Source organism: Equus caballus, chromosome 19 (assembly GCF_041296265.1).
Source record: "Equus caballus isolate H_3958 breed thoroughbred chromosome 19, TB-T2T, whole genome shotgun sequence".
NCBI lineage: Eukaryota > Metazoa > Chordata > Mammalia > Perissodactyla > Equidae > Equus > Equus caballus.
This window is the reverse complement of record NC_091702.1, coordinates 39,959,809-39,979,141: the sequence shown is the minus strand read 5'-3', so window position 1 is coordinate 39,979,141 and position 19,333 is coordinate 39,959,809. Positions and strand designations below refer to the sequence as shown.

The 19,333-nt window shown below is 39.1% G+C and overlaps 1 protein-coding gene across 4 annotated transcripts in view; it reads left to right on the top strand.

Annotated features, from left to right (window-relative positions):
• MB21D2 (Mab-21 domain containing 2) overlaps positions 1-6,570 on the top strand; it is a 109,316-nt gene extending 102,746 nt beyond the window's left edge. For all 4 annotated transcript variants that reach the window (XM_001500296.7, XM_023623501.2, XM_070242697.1 and 1 more), the window contains exon 2: positions 3,743-6,570. In XM_001500296.7, the coding sequence (XP_001500346.1) occupies positions 3,743-5,007 (1,265 nt within the window). In that variant the 3' untranslated portion in view covers positions 5,008-6,570. The remainder of the gene's footprint in view (positions 1-3,742) is intronic.
• Positions 6,571-19,333: the final 12,763 nt, after the last annotated feature.

Here is a 19,333-nt window from a genome sequence, read left to right as displayed (position 1 = left end):
TAGCTGATGTCAGCTCATTTTCACTTACACTTAGCCCAGGAAAGTTTTCAAGGAGGGCGTTTGAGTTTGTATAATGCTGGGGCAGGCTCCAGTTTGTGTTACCAAATCATTTGTAAAACTGCAGACTAATGGGCTCAGGCAGGCTAAATGTAACTGTGGATGTCACAGGGGATTAGCTTCCGGATCAATGTGGCCTTAGGGACTTGGTTTCTAACTTCTAGGAGCTTAGCAAACGAGCCTCAGCAATATTCTGTCTGCTGCTGAAGTTCTCTCTGCGCTTTAAAGGAATAAGAAGAGTGCAAAATGACTCTAACTCCTGAGTATTAGAATTTAGCCAAATACTCGACATGGCTCTTTTGAAAGAAGGGCCAGCATTTTAACTGGGTACATAAGCAGTAATTGGGAGGAAAGAGGAGTATGCTAGTATATATACTAACTAGTGAAAATACATTAAAACTTCTTCTTTAATCCAGCAGAGGGCAAAAGGGAGTTTTAATTTTTTTCTCACCTAGAACTATCCAAAGAAAATTGTAACAATCCCAAGGCAAAATTCAGTGGCACGTTTGTAAACAAATTATTCCCAGGCTATTAATGCTCAAGCTATTCTGGTGGTGTAGACAAGTCTGAGATAGTGTGCTCAGAGCCGCTTTGATCCTGTGTAGGGCAAAAGCATGTATAGAATTTTGAGTTATTTATGCCTAAGAGGGGACAACAATATGTTATGCAGATAACAACACCACCTCTAATCAGTTCAGATCTTATTTACTAATCACAGCGCAGCATTTCACCATTTTTCCCATGTGTATTTATGGCACTCCAAATGCTAGAGTGAAAGAGTATTTGAAATAATGAGTAAATTATGTCATTATGAAATGTTTCTCTTTGAAAGTAACTATACCTACACGTGAGTCTATAAAATAGTGAAGATGATTTTCACAACCTACTCTGCATTCTGAGAAGTCAATCTTTTATAACTATAGCTAAAACTTGGGGTGGTGGTATTTGTTACTTTGTAAAGATGAAGTTAATACTGAACATGATGACAATTGAGAAATGAATCTTTGTCTTGGTTTTTTTGATAACTTTCAATCCTGGTTGCTAACTTTGGCTTTTAAAAAACCACTTTTAAAAAGGAAAATAAATTTTCCATGCTGAATTTGTAGTGAAGGCTGTTTTTGCCTGGGTAGTATGTAGTGTCTTAGATTGGCTTCCCCAGGAGGCAACCACTGAAATGGAGTTAGGATATTTATTAAGACGTACCCTGGGGATCAGCACCTGTGGAAGAAGGATGAGGCAGAGGGAAAAGTCAGGTTTCCTTGTAGGCCCAGTGTCAGCCTCAGCTGACCCCTCTGGGATCTTCAGAGTATCCTGAACTGGGGCATTCTCACAGGGATCTGTTACTGAATGTGCACCCCCCACCCCATAGCACCTCAACCATGAAACATTACCTTGGTTGAGGTGGCTCTTTGCAGCCAAGACAATCCTTAAGGGACTGTTCTCACATCACTCTCAGCAGCTGAGACAAGAAGACCTTTACTGAAGAAGGATCTAGGTGGACCATCACGGCACAGGTAGTGTGAGAAACAGCCTCAAAAGTCAGGTACACTGGCTTCTCTTTTCTGATGAATTGTTGACCCTTTAATGTTAGATAACTCATCAATTGCTTTGAAACAAAAGTGATAGCTTGCTATGTTCCTATCTGTATGGAAGGAAATGGTACTAAATAAAAGACCTTTTCAAGGTTAGTATGTTTAGAAAATAGAATTTTAAAGAATGAAAAAGAATACATTTTATAAATGAATGTTAAATTCTGAAACATAATGGTAGCACGGACACTTACACTCCCCGGTTTATTTATTTGCATTGGGATTGTCCTGTGGATAACAAACTGTGTTGAGTCAAAGTAATTGCAATGAATAATGGGATCACAGTTCTTTGGCCTCTTTGGGGGGAAGTTGTTAATAAGTCTCAGAGTGATGCTGGTAGTTTGTCAGATATTGAAGGGCAAGTGAATATATAATTAAAATGCGGGAGACGGGGAGAGTAAATTTGTGTGTCGTTCGTGGAACATTTATGTCAGGCCTTTAATTAAGTACTTCATGTTTAAGCCCTATTAATTCCATCTATTCCTTACTTTATCATTCAGTCATAGCTTCACTTGTGTGCCTACTGGGTGCAGACTCTTATGCCTACTTCATACCTATTCAAGACTTGGTTTTTATCCTCAAAGAGCTCACAATCTCATCAAAAAATTCACCTTCGTAATATCACTACCAATCGCATCAGAAAAGTATTAAGTTTGGGAAGATGTTAAAGTTCATGCTGCAGGAGATGAGTTTTCTCTAATTTTTTCTTGAAAGTTCCAGTTTTATCATTGGCAATAAATATTTTCAGTTGTTTTCTCGAAGACAGTCTCATTTTGTTCATTTTTTCAAGAAAATGTCTGTCAAATACCCAAGTCCGAATAGCCATAGTCTATCAGTCGTTCTTTAAAATAAAAATGATGTTCCATGAACAAAGCAGTGAATTTAGCTCACAACTCAAACGATCCCATGAATGCGTTTCTTGCCGACAGTGTTTGTATTTCATGTGAGGCAGAAGTGCTTTATGGTTACTTCCCATTTCGTCACAGAATATTAAAAAGATGGTTCAAGAGTTGGGATTTAATAAAATTAATCCATTTTTTATTTTCCATTAAGGATTTTCCTAAGTGAAACTTGATTTTTTTTTTTTTTTAATGCTAGTGCATGTCAGTAGTAAAGAATCCAGTAGGGGTTGGCCCCGTGGCAAAGCAGTTAAGTTTGCACGTTCCACTTTGGCAGCCTGGAGTTTGCCGGTTCGGATGCCAGTTGCAGACCTACACACCACTTGGCAAGCCATGCTGTGGCAGGCGTTCCACATATAAAGTAGAGGAAGATGGGCACGATATTAGCTCAGGGCCAGTCTTCTTCAGCAAAAAGAGGAGGATTGGCAGCAGATGTTAGCTCAGGGCTAATCTTCCTAAAAAAAAAAAAAAAATCCAATGACTGCTAGTAAGTATAGTCTGGTGCCACTGTCTCGACTGAAGCTAAGGCACCAACAGATTTGCCCTCCATTGCTTTTGTACCATCAAGTGTCAGATCAAGTGTCAACACAGTGAAAAGGCAAATAATGCATTAGTATTATTATGAAAAGAGTTATGACCTCACTGCCCCCTGACAGTGTCCCACTTGCAGTGTCCACGTTGAGAATCACTGTGTTGAAGAAGCTTTAAGCAGGGAGGACCTGGAGAAGGAGACTGCTTTGGCAAGAGATGAAACGCGCCTGGCTTTATATGATGGCCGCAGAGGTGGAGAACAGGAAGGAGTGAGAAATGTTGCAGAGGTTATTAGATAAGAGTTGCAGTAGAAAGGCAAGGAGGAGTTAAGCCTGCTGAGGTTTTGAGCCTGGGTGACTGAGTGGACTGCAATAGCGTAAACTGAGGTGATGACTGGGGTAAGAGAAGCCCTGGTTTATGATTGAAAATGATACTGCTTTCACTGTGAGAGGAAAATCTATCGTAATTCTCCCACTGGGAAAAGGATGATTCTAGAGCTGATGAGAAAGAACAAAGTACCCTTAGCTGTGTCTGTGCAGCAGCCTATGATCTGGTTTTGTACTGGTAATGAATAGTGGCTCTTGGAAACTCAGCACATGCTATGTTGATGCCTAAGACTCTGATGTCTGTGCTTCCTGTAATAATGTTTTCTCTTTCTGTTTCTAGGAATGGTGCAAAAGCTGGACCAAAAACTTCCAGTGGCCAATGAGTACCTGTTGCTCTCTGGAGGAGTCCGGGAAGGCGTGGTGGACCTGGACTTAGATGAGCTTAATGTCTATGCCCGGGGGACCGACTATGATATGGACTTTACCCTTCTGGTGCCAGCCCTTAAGCTACATGACCGTAATCAGCCTGTGACACTTGATATGCGCCACTCAGCCTTGTGTCACTCTTGGCTGAGCCTTAGGCTCTTTGATGAGGGGACGATCAGTAAATGGAAAGACTGCTGCACGATTGTAGATCACATCAATGGTGCCACCAACTACTTCTTCTCCCCAACCAAAGTGGCTGACTGGTTCTATGACTCCATCAGCATTGTCCTATCAGAGATACAGAAGAAACCCCAGCGAGGGATGCCAAAGGTGGAAAAGGTAGAAAAGAATGGGACCATCATCTCCATCATTCTGGGTGTGGGGAGCAGTCGCATGTTGTACGATATTGTCCCTGTGGTGTCTTTTAAAGGTTGGCCCGCAGTGGCTCAGAGCTGGCTCATGGAGAACCACTTTTGGGATGGGAAGATCACCGAGGAAGAGGTCATCAGTGGGTTTTACTTGGTGCCTGCTTGCTCCTACAAGGGTAAGAAGGACAACGAATGGCGGCTGTCCTTTGCCAGGAGCGAGGTGCAGTTGAAGAAGTGCATCTCTAGCAGCCTCATGCAGGCCTACCAGGCCTGCAAAGCCATCATCATTAAACTCCTGTCCCGGCCTAAGGCTATCAGTCCCTATCACCTGCGCAGCATGATGCTCTGGGCCTGCGACAGACTTCCTGCCAACTACTTGGCTCAAGAAGACTATGCAGCCCACTTTTTGCTGGGCCTCATCGATGACCTTCAGCACTGTCTGGTCAACAAGATGTGCCCCAATTATTTCATCCCTCAGTGCAACATGCTGGAGCACCTGTCAGAGGAGACGGTCATGCTCCACGCGCGGAAGCTCTCCTCGGTCCGCTCAGACCCGGCCGAGCACTTGCGTACCGCCATTGAGCACGTCAAGGCAGCCAACAGGCTGACGCTGGAGCTCCAGAGGCGAGGGAGCACCACCAGCATCCCCTCCCCGCAGTCCGACGGAGGGGACCCCAACCAGCCTGACGACCGTTTGGCCAAAAAACTGCAGCAGCTAGTGACTGAGAACCCGGGGAAGTCCATCTCTGTCTTTATTAACCCTGATGATGTCACAAGGCCTCATTTCAGAATTGATGATAAATTTTTCTGAGCGTTTTACTGCCTTTTGTTTTTTTCCTGGTTCTGAAACTCTCATAAAGTCTCGTGTGGTTTGTGACGCTGTCTTTCCGTTTTTTACGTATCCAGCCTAGATTGGATCTGTTAAGAACACCTTTTAAGTTTCCTGGTTCTGCAGGCTCTGAAACAGTATATTACTATTTCATATTCTGCCTCTGGTTTTGTCGTTTACTTTTTGTAGTTATTGTCACAAAGTTTGTTTTTGTTTTTGCTTTTTAAGGAGAACTTGAGCCATAGATGGAAATGCCCATGAATTCTCTTCTTTTTTTCTGTTTCATACTTTGTGCAAATTTGTTAATGAGGATCGGGAAATGAATCTCTGACACTTCAAGATTCTACTGTTTTTTGTTTTGTTTTTTGTCCTTATTTTTGTAGTGAGCTGTCATCACTACAGATATTTGAGAATCATCTGAACCTAAGAACTACCTGGTATGTTAGCTGGATTTCTTTCTTTTGACCAGTGCCCAGAGCATTTTTACCCCTTTCCACCAAACAACGTAGACTTTGAAAGTCATAATGCTACAAAGTGTGTTTTGGAGCAACTTCATTGAATGTAATTGTCCTCAACTCAGAACTTCAGATGGTTTGGACGGTGCGTTTGACAACTTTCCAAACAGAATTAAGGTTTCCAAATGGTAGTTTTAGCGTGTGTAATGATTTGAAGCCTTATTTAAATCCTATTAAAGAACATACCATTATAATTGTTATTTGCACTAATGAAATCTTTGCCATTGTCAGAGTTCCAATGTATGTGTTTCAATATAAATTGACATCCACTGTTGAAATGTTGTCATTTTTTCATTTAGCCCATTTCTCTCAATCAATAGAATGATTCTTTGCACTTGTTTAGTTCTCCTTTAATTGTGGGGTCCTGTTTTGCCCTCTTAGATATTCCTGGTTCCTGTCTTACTGAGAGAAGTTTTTTAAGCTTTAAACCTGCTAAGTGACTTCATCAGAAGCTGGGGAAAATATATACTTGATAGAGTAGGTGTGTTTGTGTGTATTTCTTTTGGGGTTATAGAAGTAAGCTTTTTTGTAAAGTCTCTTTGCTTCTACTGAGAGTTTTGAGGAAAACTGGCAGGAAGAACTTAGAATCGCCCAATAGAAGATACCATGCCTGTTCAAAGGCAGGTTTTGCTATAGAGCAGGAACCAGAACATATCTGTGGATGGGCCTTGGTGTGGATCTGTCCTGTCTTCATGAATGAATTTACTTGCCAGGCTTAGGTGCCACCAGGCATTGGCTCCCTGTTTTGGTACAGACTCATGGCAAACTGTGGTGTTTGAGAGATCGGGGGCCTGCCGATAACTCAAATGATGCCCATGATGTCTACTATTGGAAAGGTCAAGCAACATTTTGATTTGGATCTTGAATGTCCAGACTCACAGGTTGGATTTTGGCCAGTTGAAATCAGGCATATGCGATCTTGGGTTATTGCATGGGAATTAATGTAATGCTTATAAATGAAAATGAAATCATTCAACCATCTTAAGTCAAACACAAAAATAATAATAAAAGAAACATACTGGCCTTGGAATTTTGTTGTTGCTGTTATGAGTTTGTAATCTGGAAACTACTTTTTTGATTAGTAATACCAATAGTAATTTTCAGTAAATATAGCCCTGGGGTTGCTCTGGTCTTTTAGGCCAGATCTCCATGTAGTGAACATCCAGTATTCATTCTTCCCTTTTCCCAATTTTCCTACTAGTATCTGCCTATCCTCCACATAATCTGTGTCCTCCTTGGGAAATGACTTCACCCTCAGTTCCAGTTGTGCATCCTGATTGGTGTAAGCCAGGTTTCATAACCATTTCCCTGGCCACAGTCATTAATTAGGGATTGAGCATATGGTGTAAGCTGCTCCAATGACGGCCATGCTCAGGATTCTAGCTTGGAATGCTGGGCAGCAGGCACTCTGGAAATGGAAGATGAAGCACTTAGCCTCTATTGCTACTGACAGCTGTCACATAATCATGAGCAGAGCTAGCTTTAGGATGAAACTAACATTGGGTGGCACGATGATGGAGAAATGGGAAAGAAAAACATGAGCCACCAGATGCCACCCTCTCCTCCCAAATCTGAGACCACTCCTCCCACTGGACTTTCTAGTTAAATGAGTCAACACTTAGTTCTTTTAGCCAATTTGGATTTCGTTCAACTTATCAAAATATTTAAACTGGTATACCAAACTATTTCAGTGTATTTAAACTATTTCACTTGTTGTCTGTCTCTTTTCTTTCTGGGATAGGTGTCCAGGATATCTATATAGTTTATATAAGAGCTGGTTTATACTGTCTAATTTGATTAATTCACAAGAATATCATAATCTTTATGACTAATAAATATACACTTGATAAATTCTGTTAAAGTTTATTATACTTTGACCATTATGTTAAACTTCACAGGTTAAAAGAACTTGTAGAAGCCACTGAAGTAGCAAGTATATTCAAACAGCTGTTGCTATTTGTTGCTAAAAAAAAAAGAAAAAACAGAAAAAATAAAGTCAACTATAAACTGCCAAAACTGTGCTTGAATTGGCATCTCAAATACAATTAGCAACATTAACAATAGGTAAATGCTGTGTTTGCAGACAAAATTTCATTACAAGTGGGATAAGACCCTAGTTTGAGTGATCCTCTTGGCACGTTTTTTTCCCTTTGTCACCTCTAGTCCTAGTGAAGAAACTCTATAAATTTTTGGTTAAGCTTCATAAAAAAGTCCAGAGGCCTCTGGGACCTAGTAATTTTAAAACTTTTTGCTTGTTTGTTTAATTCCTGGAATTTGCTATCAGTACCATAATCCTAAGACTCTTAGGTCAGACATTGTTGAAGGTGGGCGGAAATAGGGTGAAACCTTTTATATTTATATTTTATAGGAATAGTTTGATACCTCTCCTTGTCTGAAACTTAAGCAAATCATTGAATTACTAACCTTCTGTCCTTCTGAAACCCAGAAGATTGTTTAAAATCACTTCTATTTCAAGTACAATATAGAATGCCTTAAGGCTGAATTCCTCAGTTCAACATGACTTATAGCTGCCTTTTTGGTTGTGGGAATTTACTAGCTGTAGCTCCGTAGGGCTTCAATTCTCTGTTGGGACCCGGTTTCACATATTTCAAGAGTATATTATTCTCCATGCTCTGCCTTTCTCATCTGAAATGGAAGCCCCAAAGATACAAGTAAAGGTTGGTTCAGAATGGATGGAGCCAATCAAGACCAGACATTTTGAAAATAAGAACATCCCTGAAATTATTGTACATACCGAATTATTTCATAGAAAATGAGAGGCGAGCGTATGTGGCTCATTTTCTTTTCAGGTGGAGATGTGAGGAAGCAGCGAGAAGCCTCCAGGGGCTCGACGCAGAGCCTCTCGTGACTTTTGCACCACTCCCTTCCACACACACACTTGCTTTCCCATCACCAATTGGGGGTTTCGTTAGGGTGAGTGTTTTGTAACACGTTCTGGGAGGGTTCAGCCCATTGGCTGCTCACAGCTAAGTGGTGATGATTTTGGATCTGATCATCACCTTGCTGAGAAACATTTCCTGACTTGGAGTTCAGCCGTGGATGGGTTGCTCGGAAGGAAGAGGCAGCCTGTGCTTAGCAGCAGCTGCTGGACTCTGGGGTCGGGTGGCTGCCTGCTGCTCCAGAGCTCTGCAGTGGTCTTTGGGGAAGGCACCTGAACTCCCATCCTGATAAGCTCTCTCCAGAACCTCTTCCCTTGAGTTGCCCAAGGAGCTGCTCGTATGGCTGTTTCACCTCCTATCTGGCTATTATTAGGAGTCAGGGAAAGACTTCACACGCTCCCCATATTCTAACCTAAAGGGTAAAACTTTGCCAATTAATAGAACACTACTACTTATACTAAAGGAAGGATGGGCATCATTTCCTGTTACTTTACTAATATCAGGTAAATACATAGGCATTTTTTTAAATGATTGAACAATGTAGTTAATGCTCCTCTCAGGAAAATAGCAAATTTTAAAAATGTCCCTCTTAAGCTGTAATTTCCTCAATAGGTAAACAGGGAGTATATGATCTAAACATCGTTTAGGATAAATATTCGCCAATGGAGAGTTATTTGCAACATGGCTACAATTCTACCTTCTGTTAATTAGCTGGAGAAAATATCTTGTATTTTTATGAAAACATCCATTATACACAGCAGAAATCAAGCTGTAATAATTTAACTACAATAATTGTGTTTCTCTATGCCCATTTTATAGTGATATCTTATTAGTACATTCAAAAGCAACATGTTTCATAAACTGCACCATTTGCTATATGGCACTGAACTTTTATACTCATCTAGTGTGATCTTTGTTTTCTAAGTTTATGTTGACAATTTTCAGTTCACAATCGGGTCCCGACATTCATCAAACATCAGGGAGCCCATAAGCGTGGGTCTGTGTCATTAAGAATAATGAAGAAATTTCAGAAAAGTCTAATATTAATCCCCCATATAAAAGCACTATTGTTCAAAGATCTTTAGAGACATAATTAGCCTTAATTTGGTATGGCAGATGAGATGAGAATGTTTGCATGTCTAGATCACTTTCCCTCACTTTTCAGGATGAATGGACTCTTAATGTGACTTTTTAAAGTCAGGCACATTGATATATTTTTCATTTCCATTTTCTGCTCCACCAATTAATCACAAAAGCTAAAGGGGGCTGAATGTGGGTAGAGGAAATAACTTGTTTCTTTGACTTTACATCTTTAATCTGTAAAATGCAGAATTGGGGTAGCTGTTCCAGCCCTTTCTGGCTTCCCTATCTAAGATTGCCTCTGTTTCCAAAATAATCTCAATTTTAGATTTATAAGTCCACCTACTTGCACACCTGGAATATTCATTTTGGCAGAATATTATTTTTAAAAATCTTCATTAGACCAGCATATATAGCAAATATTTGTTGAATACTTCCTAGTAAGTACAGATGTTCTTGCTAGATGCTTTATACTCATGAACCCATTTAAGTCTCACAATAGCTCTAAATATTTAAGCAAAGCAAGACTCAGATAACTTGTTCAAAGTTCCATACATAATCAAGTGGTATTGCAGAGCCAGGATTTGAAATGTTTGTTTACAAAATTAAGAACTTTCTGCTCTGTCACCCTGCCTCAGGTATTAGAATTTATTCTTATTATTAAGGGTAAATTCTATTATGTGCATTTATAGAGGGCCTGTATTTTGATAAAAGGTAAACCGTAAATAACAGAACTTGGAGCCAACTTTCCTTCAGAGCTTTTCGTCAGCAGAATAGATAGATCATTTAAAGAAAGTTAATTTTCTGTGACTGACAGATCCTGGTAGAAGTGAGAGGACTACTGTAGGAAAGTTTCTGGTTCGGGTAGGGAATGGACAAACGACTACCGTCATTTCAATTCCTGAGCTCAGAGGAGTGGGCAGCAGAACTGTTATTATTAGCAAAACACTACTCTCGAAAGTTGTAGGGAGAGAGGCATTGTCTTTGAAAGAAAAAATGTGTAGTTCAGAACTTAGTTCCATTTAAAAATTAGCTACAAATGATAGGTAACCAACAAATTTAGTGGATCTTTCAGCTGGCATTGAGGTAAAAAGGAAGTATATTAGATAGACCCATCTTGTATTTTTAAAACAGTATTTCTGTAGGTTTTTCTAATAATGTGATATTTTTTTAAATTTCTGGGCATTTGTTAAAACTTTGGTTGACAAAACCCACTACAAAATCTTACCACTTGTATTTTATAAATCTGTACGTTTACCATTTACATTTATAAATCTTTTCATAGAAATCACTCTTAAACTAGTTTTCATAGGCTATCACCAAATTAAAGACTGTGAAGTGATTATAATGATGACCTAAGTGATGGATACTAAGGACAAGATGGCCTTCCTTGTTTATGACAGTCTTGAAATAAACAGAGGTTTGTTTCTGACTCTTGTTTCTTCCAGCCTAGACACAGGCTATGGTTGGAGGACTGAAGAAAGTATCTGTCATCATGAGCCAAACTCTTCCTTATTAATGGAAATAAATAAATGCAAAGAAGCCTTCCATTTCACATGATAATAAGAATGATTAAAAGTAAAATCAAAGACAGCCCATCTTTTGTGGTGATTGGCAGGTGCTTTCTATAAAGCTTTTTGAAATTCGCCAAATGCCTGTCCTCTGAAGAGGACTCTGGTGGAGGAAGGACAGTCTTCAGAGGATGGAGAGGATCAGGCTGAGACAACCGGCACCAAGAGAGCCCGAGACTGAGAGCTGAACCACCTGGGTTCACCCAGTTCTCACATTAGCTATGCGATTCTGGGCAAACGCCTTCACTTCTCTGGGTCTTGTTTCCTCTTCTCATTTGTAAATTGAGGAGTGAGATTTGTGACCCCTAAGGACCCCTCCTTCCATGAAGAGCTATTGGCTGTATACAAAGAGGGAAAAAACACAAAAACAGAAGCTGGACCCCAGAGAAGATAAATCAATGACAATTTATGACTAATAAATGGGATTTGCAGACCCAGGTAGGGGCTCTAGATGAACTGAGGTGGGTGGAAATGGTGATGAGTGCTCGCTGAGGCCAGATTAATGAAAGGACATTGCTTTTGCTTATCCCCTTCTTCCCCCCCCCCACCCTGCTCCATGGTGGTATCATTGTCCCGAGAGCTCCTGAAGGCCAGTCTTATAGTCATAGGAACAGATCTCTCTATGCCCTCTGCACAGCTGTGTTTGTGGCATTTTATAAAGCTATTGCTTACAAAAGGATTTTACTTGAAAACTGAAACCTTTTTTGGCTCTCAGGTTGCTAACTATAGCTCAAGCCTTGACCTTAGCTAACTCACACATCAGTTTTGTTCAGCTTTTTTATACAAAAGTTCTGAGACAGGAAGCCATTTGGAGGTTCTAGTGACAAGAAGGTAAGACGAGATTGGGTAAATAATCCACTTAAATTTGATTTCTACCTATCATGTGTTTGCCTTATGGTAGAAACATTTGGGGCAATGTCTCCCATCATAATCTTGTGACTGAAAAGGTCACGGCATAACTCCAGCCAGCGAGATCCCTCTTTGCTCTCATGTTGACCTTCTAGTCATCGTTTTTTTTTTTTTTTTTTAATGTTGATATTGTGGAGAAGAATCACAACAAAGTATAACAGAGAATAGAACAAAGCAACATAGTCCAAGAATGGTTTCCTCATCTTTGCAATGAAGGTCCTGGCCTAGAAGAGCTCTGAACTGTGTCATTGGCTGCCTGTTTATTTCCATATCTTCTATGCCCACACTCAATCCTCTTTACATTGTTTTTAACAACAGCTATGTAGGACATTGAGTGGCCCCAGGTCATTACATAAAATTCCCTGTTTTCTACTTCCCACCTTTAAACATCCTGCAGTCTTTTGATAAACACAACCTCATGCTTCAACCTCTCCTTTTTTCATTCTCCTATTATTTGTTAGAGAAGCACTGTCTTCTAAGTATGCCCCAGCCAGTCAAAAACATTTTGACAAGCTTTCTGAGATTTGTATTATGAAAATTATAGGCATTAGAGGTTTTAAAAATAAATTTACAGACTGCTTTTTCAAACTACACATTCTCCTGATTCCAAAACACCAGTATGCAACAACCCTCACCCCATTAAGAATCATTTATCTACCTGGAAGGGCAAGTGGATGTTAAAGAAGTTTTCTAAATTTCTTCTGCCTAAGATGATCTCATAGAAGAACCTGACTCTGGAAAGAATAATTCACAAAGAAATGTCTCGACAGCTAGTTAATCCCCGGATTTGGTGCAAGCCTTGAATTCTCATGCTGGAGAGGGCCTTGTGGAGGTTTTAGTCTAATGAAAATGAGGTGAATGTGAGGGGAGAACACTAACTCTAAATACTCATATAAAAAATAGGAGTTCTAACCATACATACATAAACACACACACACACACACACACACACACACACTAGCATATTGTGATATTAGGTTAGTCAACAAAATAGGAGACTTTGTTCTGCACCTGTCTTTCAGGGCATTTAATGAATGAATGCTGCTTCCATTAGTGACCTACCACCATGTAGCTGTATGACTTTATTTTGGTTACTTTTTCTCTCTACTTCAGTTTTGCTGATTGTTATTTGAGTGTAATTTGAGTGTGTTGGCTTTTCAATGTCCTCGTCAGGGGATACCACAGTGTGCCGGTGGTTATCCTCCAGATCCCTCACCTTGGGAGCATCTCTATTTTTATCTGCCTTATATGTTAGAATTTCCCATGAGAAGTTATTTGGAAAAAAGGTGTCATTGTCTTAACAATACTAAAAAGCATGTGATGAGATCCTCTCTAACGGTCCTTTTAGATTTCTCAAAGGTTAGTACTTCCAGAAGGCAAATGTTAGACCAATGCATTGGGGAGTGAAGGAAGAGTGGATAATATTTCAATACTTAATTATTCATTCAACAAATATTTATTGAGCACTTAGGCTGAGCAAACATTTACTGAGCACCTCAAAGAAAGAGGACCAGTTTCCAGCCTCGTGAATTCCAGCCTCTAATGTATTGAGGGTGAGTGTGGAGGAAGACATCAGCTCTAGATTCTCAGATATAGAAAATAAGTTATATGTAGATTTCATAATTTAGAAGATGAAAACAAATATTGAGAACTATTTTCACATATCTCAGCCCACAGTGGCACAATAAATTAGAGTTTCTCAACCTTGGGACTATTGACATTTGGGACCAGAGAAGTCTTTGTTGTAGGCAGCTGGCCTGTGCATCATAGGATGCTTAGCAGCATCCCTGGGCCGTATTCACTACATGCCAGTAGCATCCTGAGCACCCCAGGTGCAACAAACAAAAATATCTTCAGACATTGCCAAATGTCCCCTGGGGAGCAAAACTGCCTCTAGTTGAGAACCATTGGAGTAAATAATTCTACCTTACCTTCTATTTCCTGGGGTTAGAGACAATTTCAGGTTCATTTCTATGACTAACCGCAAGTAAGTAGATACCTAGGAAATGTTGGCTGAATTAAATTTTTAAGAGCAAAGTGTTGATGAGTCTTTCCATAGTCCTTCATTAATCACTTCTATGTTTGTAACTGCCAAAATACTTGCTCAAGCAGTTAATCAACCGACATCTTCCAAAGCCTCAAATATTGTCAACAGAGGCTGTGGGTTATCTCTTTAAAAGGTAGCTTTTTTCTCTCAAGGAATTTACAGTGCATAAGGGGAGACATTAATTTATAAGTGGAGATATAACAAGCAGCAAAAGGAGTATACAGAGAGTGTCAAATGAAAGACCAGATAATAATCATCAGAGGAGTTGAGCTTGGGGAGACATCTTGGGCTGGGATGTTTAGGTAAGGCTTTGAAGAATGAGGATTTATAAAGCTATGGCGATGGTTGAGAGAGTGTTATAGAATGGGGGAAATCTTAGGAGGAAGGTATGGAGGGGCCACATATGGGAATGAAGGATAAGAAATACAGGTAGTTCCGTTCTTTCATACATTGAGGTCTGAAAAGTGCTGCTGGAATTATAGCTTGAAATTGGAAAATATATCTGCTGCAAATTTGTGTGGAAGTGGAATCTCACTTGTTTTAACTTTTGACAGCACAGGAACTGTATAAAGCAGTTTCAAAGTACTTTAGATTCAAACACTGGTTGTCACTGAAATGAGTTTTACTTACTGCTGAATGTTTCACACATACACACTGTTTTACCCTGTTATTTTCGGTTGTCTTCATTAAGAAACATTATCAACAGCTAATTTCCAAAGCCACTCAAGGTTTAATAATAGCCATCAAGGGTGGTTCTTCTCATTCAGAAAAATTTCAATCTCAGCCACAGCGGTGCCCAAAAAAGTCACAGAAAAAATTTACCAGTGCTAAGTTATTAACTTTTTGTGTGTTTGGGCAATTAAGGCCATTCAACTTCTGTTTCTGAACAAAAATTCTCAGAATTGCCAGTGGTTAGTCTAAAAGAACACATGGAGTTCACTGTTGATGCCACTATGTTCATAACACATGATCAATTCAATTATTGTCCTCACAGTTCCAGCTGATGAATAATGCAATAAATAATAATAGGTTTAAACATTACATTTTCACAAGTTTTGTAAATTTGTCAATTTAAGCTTTTGTTCTGCTCCACACATATTTTTACCACCATCAGTTGTAACATCTTGGCAGATTCCACTTCAGATTGTAGAGAGTTAGTGTTTTTCTAAACTTTGAAAATGTTCTCACTTGTAGTTTTTCCACACAGACTAATAGAGGCTAATTCTTTGGTCACCTTAAACTCTGCATTGATTCCTCAAATAAACAATAACAGAGCAATATTGATAACACCTATGAACTCATCAAGAGCCAGGGAAGACCACTCAAAATCATTTGTCTTGTTTTTAAATTGACTATTGATTTTGCCCCCGATGTCATTTTGTCTTCTATTTGTATTACGCCCTCCATGTCTTTTATTTTGTCTAACATTGATAGTCCATATTAGAATAGGTTTTGGTTTGACCATTCTGGGAAATATTTACCAATTCCCTGGAGTGTCACCTCAGCATAGATATTCAAGATTCTTTTTTTTTTTTTTTTAATTCTAGAGAGCTTTCTTAGGATATACTTTTAAATATTTGTTTTCATTTTGAAGTTTTTTCTCCTAGGATTCTATTAATACCCATATTCCATTTCCTTTGATGGTCTTCCATGTCTGTCATTGTCTTAAAACCTTTTTTTCTTATTTGCTGTTTTATTTATTTTATTTTTATTTCTTACCATTTTTCATTTTTTTCCTCTGCTTTCTGTGTGTCTATTCTTATCTTGCTTCTGATTTACTCTTTTGTTCTTTTTGAAACAATGTCAAACTTACAGAAGATTTGAAAGTGCAATACAAAGATTTTTTTTGCCTAAATCTTTTGAGAGTAAGTTGTAGATCCGATGCCCCATTACCACCAAATACTTACGTGTATTTCCTACCAACAAGGAAATTTTCTTACATAACCACAATACAACTGTCAAAATTAGAGAATTGACAATGATACTTTGTTACCGTCTAATCCTCAGACTCCATTCAAGTTTGACCAATAACCCTACGAATGTCTTTTACAGCAAAAGGATCTAGTCCAGATTCTCACATTTGCATTTAATTGTCACATTTCTTTAGTCTCCTGCTATCTAGAACCATTTCTCAGTCTTTCCTTAGCTTTTAGGGCCTTGACACTTCTGAAGATTACTAGGTAGTTAATTTGTAGGATGACCCTCAATTTAGACTTGTAAGTTTTTCCGGCATGTTTAGAATTAATTTTTGTGTCTTTGGTAGTAAAAACACAAAATCTATGCTGAGTTCTTAATGTATTCCATCCAATAACACATTATTTAGATTTCCCTATTACTGGTAATGTTAACTTGGCCTCCTGATTAAAATGTTGTCTTCCGGGTTTCTCTATTGTAGTTATTTTTTTTTTCAAAGTATTTTGTAAGAAGGTGCTTTCAAACTATGTACATATCCTATTTCTCAACATATTACTACTTAATTCCTTTATTTAAATTAAGGTGGACTTGTGGAGTTTTTAAAATGTGAAGGCTTATAATCCGTTATCGTCGTTTATGTTTACATTCACATTGTCCTGGATTTAGCCAGTGGGAGTCCCTTAAAGATAGCTTCTATGTCCTCTTGAATTGACCCCATCACTCTTTGAGCACTCTTTATTTTCCTGGAAAAAAGATGTTCCAGACTCATTGTGTACTTTCCCTGCCCCAGATCTGGATCATTCATTTTTCCAAGGAATTCTAGTTCCTTTTACTAGAAAATTGTATTTAGAGACCAAGACCTGGGTGCTGGGTGTGCTAATTACTACTGGTACGTCATTTCTCTAGGGCCATCTCAGTGGAGAGAACTAGGGTGTATACACACACACACACACACACACTTAAGTCAGTATTTATTTCTATGTGCATCAATATTTTAAAAACTACGAGGTCATTCTGACACCTCCAATTCTAATCCACCTCCACAGGGTTCATTTTAGTTTCCTCCTTTTTTCGACTTTTCATATTGGATCTTTATTATCGAGAAAGCTGGCCTTAATATATTTATATATTGGATCAGTTGCTATGTATCTAATCTTCTATTCCTTCTGCCACCTCTTTGTCACTCCCACTCCCCAAAGGGGATGCCTTCCTCATCCCACTTCAGCTCTGACGTGCCCCCCTGGGCTGCTTCCTTCCCCTTCTCACATGGTAGTGCACCTTCTCCAGGCTAACATGCATCTCACACACAAACATACTTCACGTGGATGCCTACCATGCTTGGCGTCAACTATTTGTTGAGTTTGGGACTCAACAATAATGATAATAGTTTGGGACTGAATTATTTGAGGGGAGGGAAACTTTTGCCTTTCTCAGATATTTCCAGAGATCACTTGCTTTTTGTTTCACATCCTCCATGTAATTTCTAACTATTTAATTTCTGAGCTTTTCTATTTCTGATTTGTGCTGTTCTTTCAAAGGTGCAATAATTTTCTTAATGTCTTTAGCTCATTTTGTAATCTTAGTTTTCATCTGACTTGTGGGCACATTTTTCCATGTTCTCATAGTCAGAATATTATGAGGTTAATTTTACTATTTTTTTCTTGTAATTTGTATTTTATGGGGTTAAGTTGTATTCTTTTTCATTCCCCCTGTTTAAATGAGGTGACTTTTTCTGGGCTATTAGAAGGAGTTTTCCACTGAGTGGGAGGGATGGAATAGGATATCTTTCCCAGCTTCAGAGCTCAATGACTCCCTTCTCTGATATTGCCGTGAAAACTTGAAATATGGCCTCTCTGTGTAGTCTAGTTGGATTCAATAACATTTTCTGCCTCTAGCCGTATGTGCTCCCACTCCCACCTCTACAGACCTTGCTTCCAGGTTGGTGCTCTGTGCTTTGCCATTATGGTACTTCCTGGGATCTGCTTCCTCAGAGCCCTTCCTCTTTTTTATCTTCACTGTCCCTGCTCTGCTCAATGTGGTTTTTGTTTCCAATATTTTTTCATCAAGATAGGGCTTTCTCTTTCTGGGAAAGAATGTTTGGTGATTATTTCTGAGGTTTTCAAGGGCTCAGGGGGACTTAGCACTTTTTGATCTATATGATTTTTTTTTGGTATTTGTCAAGACTCTGACTTTGTGAGAATCTCTCCCTGTTCATATTTCTCAGAACAAGCCATACTGGTTTCCCATCGGGATGGTGTTTTCTCTTCTTGTGGATGAGCACTTGTTGGTAATTTTTTAGTTTCAATAGCTTTTATGATGCAGTAATGGACTTCCACCTTACAACAGTTATTTTATGCAGGTCCTGCTACTATTGATGGTTTGGCACAAATGGCTTTTGGGGGATATTGTTAAAGATGTAGTCTGTGTCTTTTTTCCCCCTGTACTGGTGGGTGTATTTCTTTTTCAGGAAGTTTTGGTAAAATTAAAAACCAGATCATGCAGTGCCAACCCACAGCAAATGCTTTGGATTTTAAATGAAGTGAATTCTTCCTGGCCCAGTTATTTGCAACAGGATAGTGTAGAAGAGCCAGGAATTCTCTCTGCTTCACAATAAAGTCCCATGTGAAGCAGGGTTTGTGGTTGTAAGGGCTTAAGTCCTGTTCTTCACTTTGGATGAGAAAGATCAGCGATGGCAGAGCTTCTTGCCCATCACGGATTCCCTTCTACTCTGCCACATGGTAGCCAATGTGGCATGTTTGAAGCTTCTTTTCTTTTGTTCCTTTTCTCATTTATTCTCAATTCCTTCGTCTCTCTATGGTTTTAAAGAGAATTCATTAAGCCTCCCAGGTGCTGCTTTCTCGTTTCCAAACAAAAGGTCATTGATTTTGCTCTCCTTCATGTGCCTCATATTTTAGAAGCAACTGGCCAGCTGCTCCATTTGAGCTCTGTAATGAGCATGCTCCCTCCACATCCCCCACCCCCCGCCCCCCCGTCCAATTTGCACCATCTTTGGCAATTCTTCCTCAAATATATATGACTTGAGGTATGAGTGTTTCCTAGTTTCGTCTCAGAAAGGATTTTTGTTTTATCTCACTTCAGTTGTTGCTTTCAATTCAATGCTAAAAAAACTGAGCAAAGATATCTTTACTTCATCATTTTACAACTCTTCAGCTGTTTGTTTTTTCATATAAAGAAATATTGAGTTTTTTTTACCTAAAACCTACCAATATTTTCATTTATGCTTACTGATTTTAAAATCACTTGTAGAAAGGCCTTTGATTATACGAATGTTCACCTGCATATCCTTTTCATGCTTTATTTTGTCCATTTTAAAAATATTTAATTCTCTCATCCTCCTGGAGTTTATTTTTA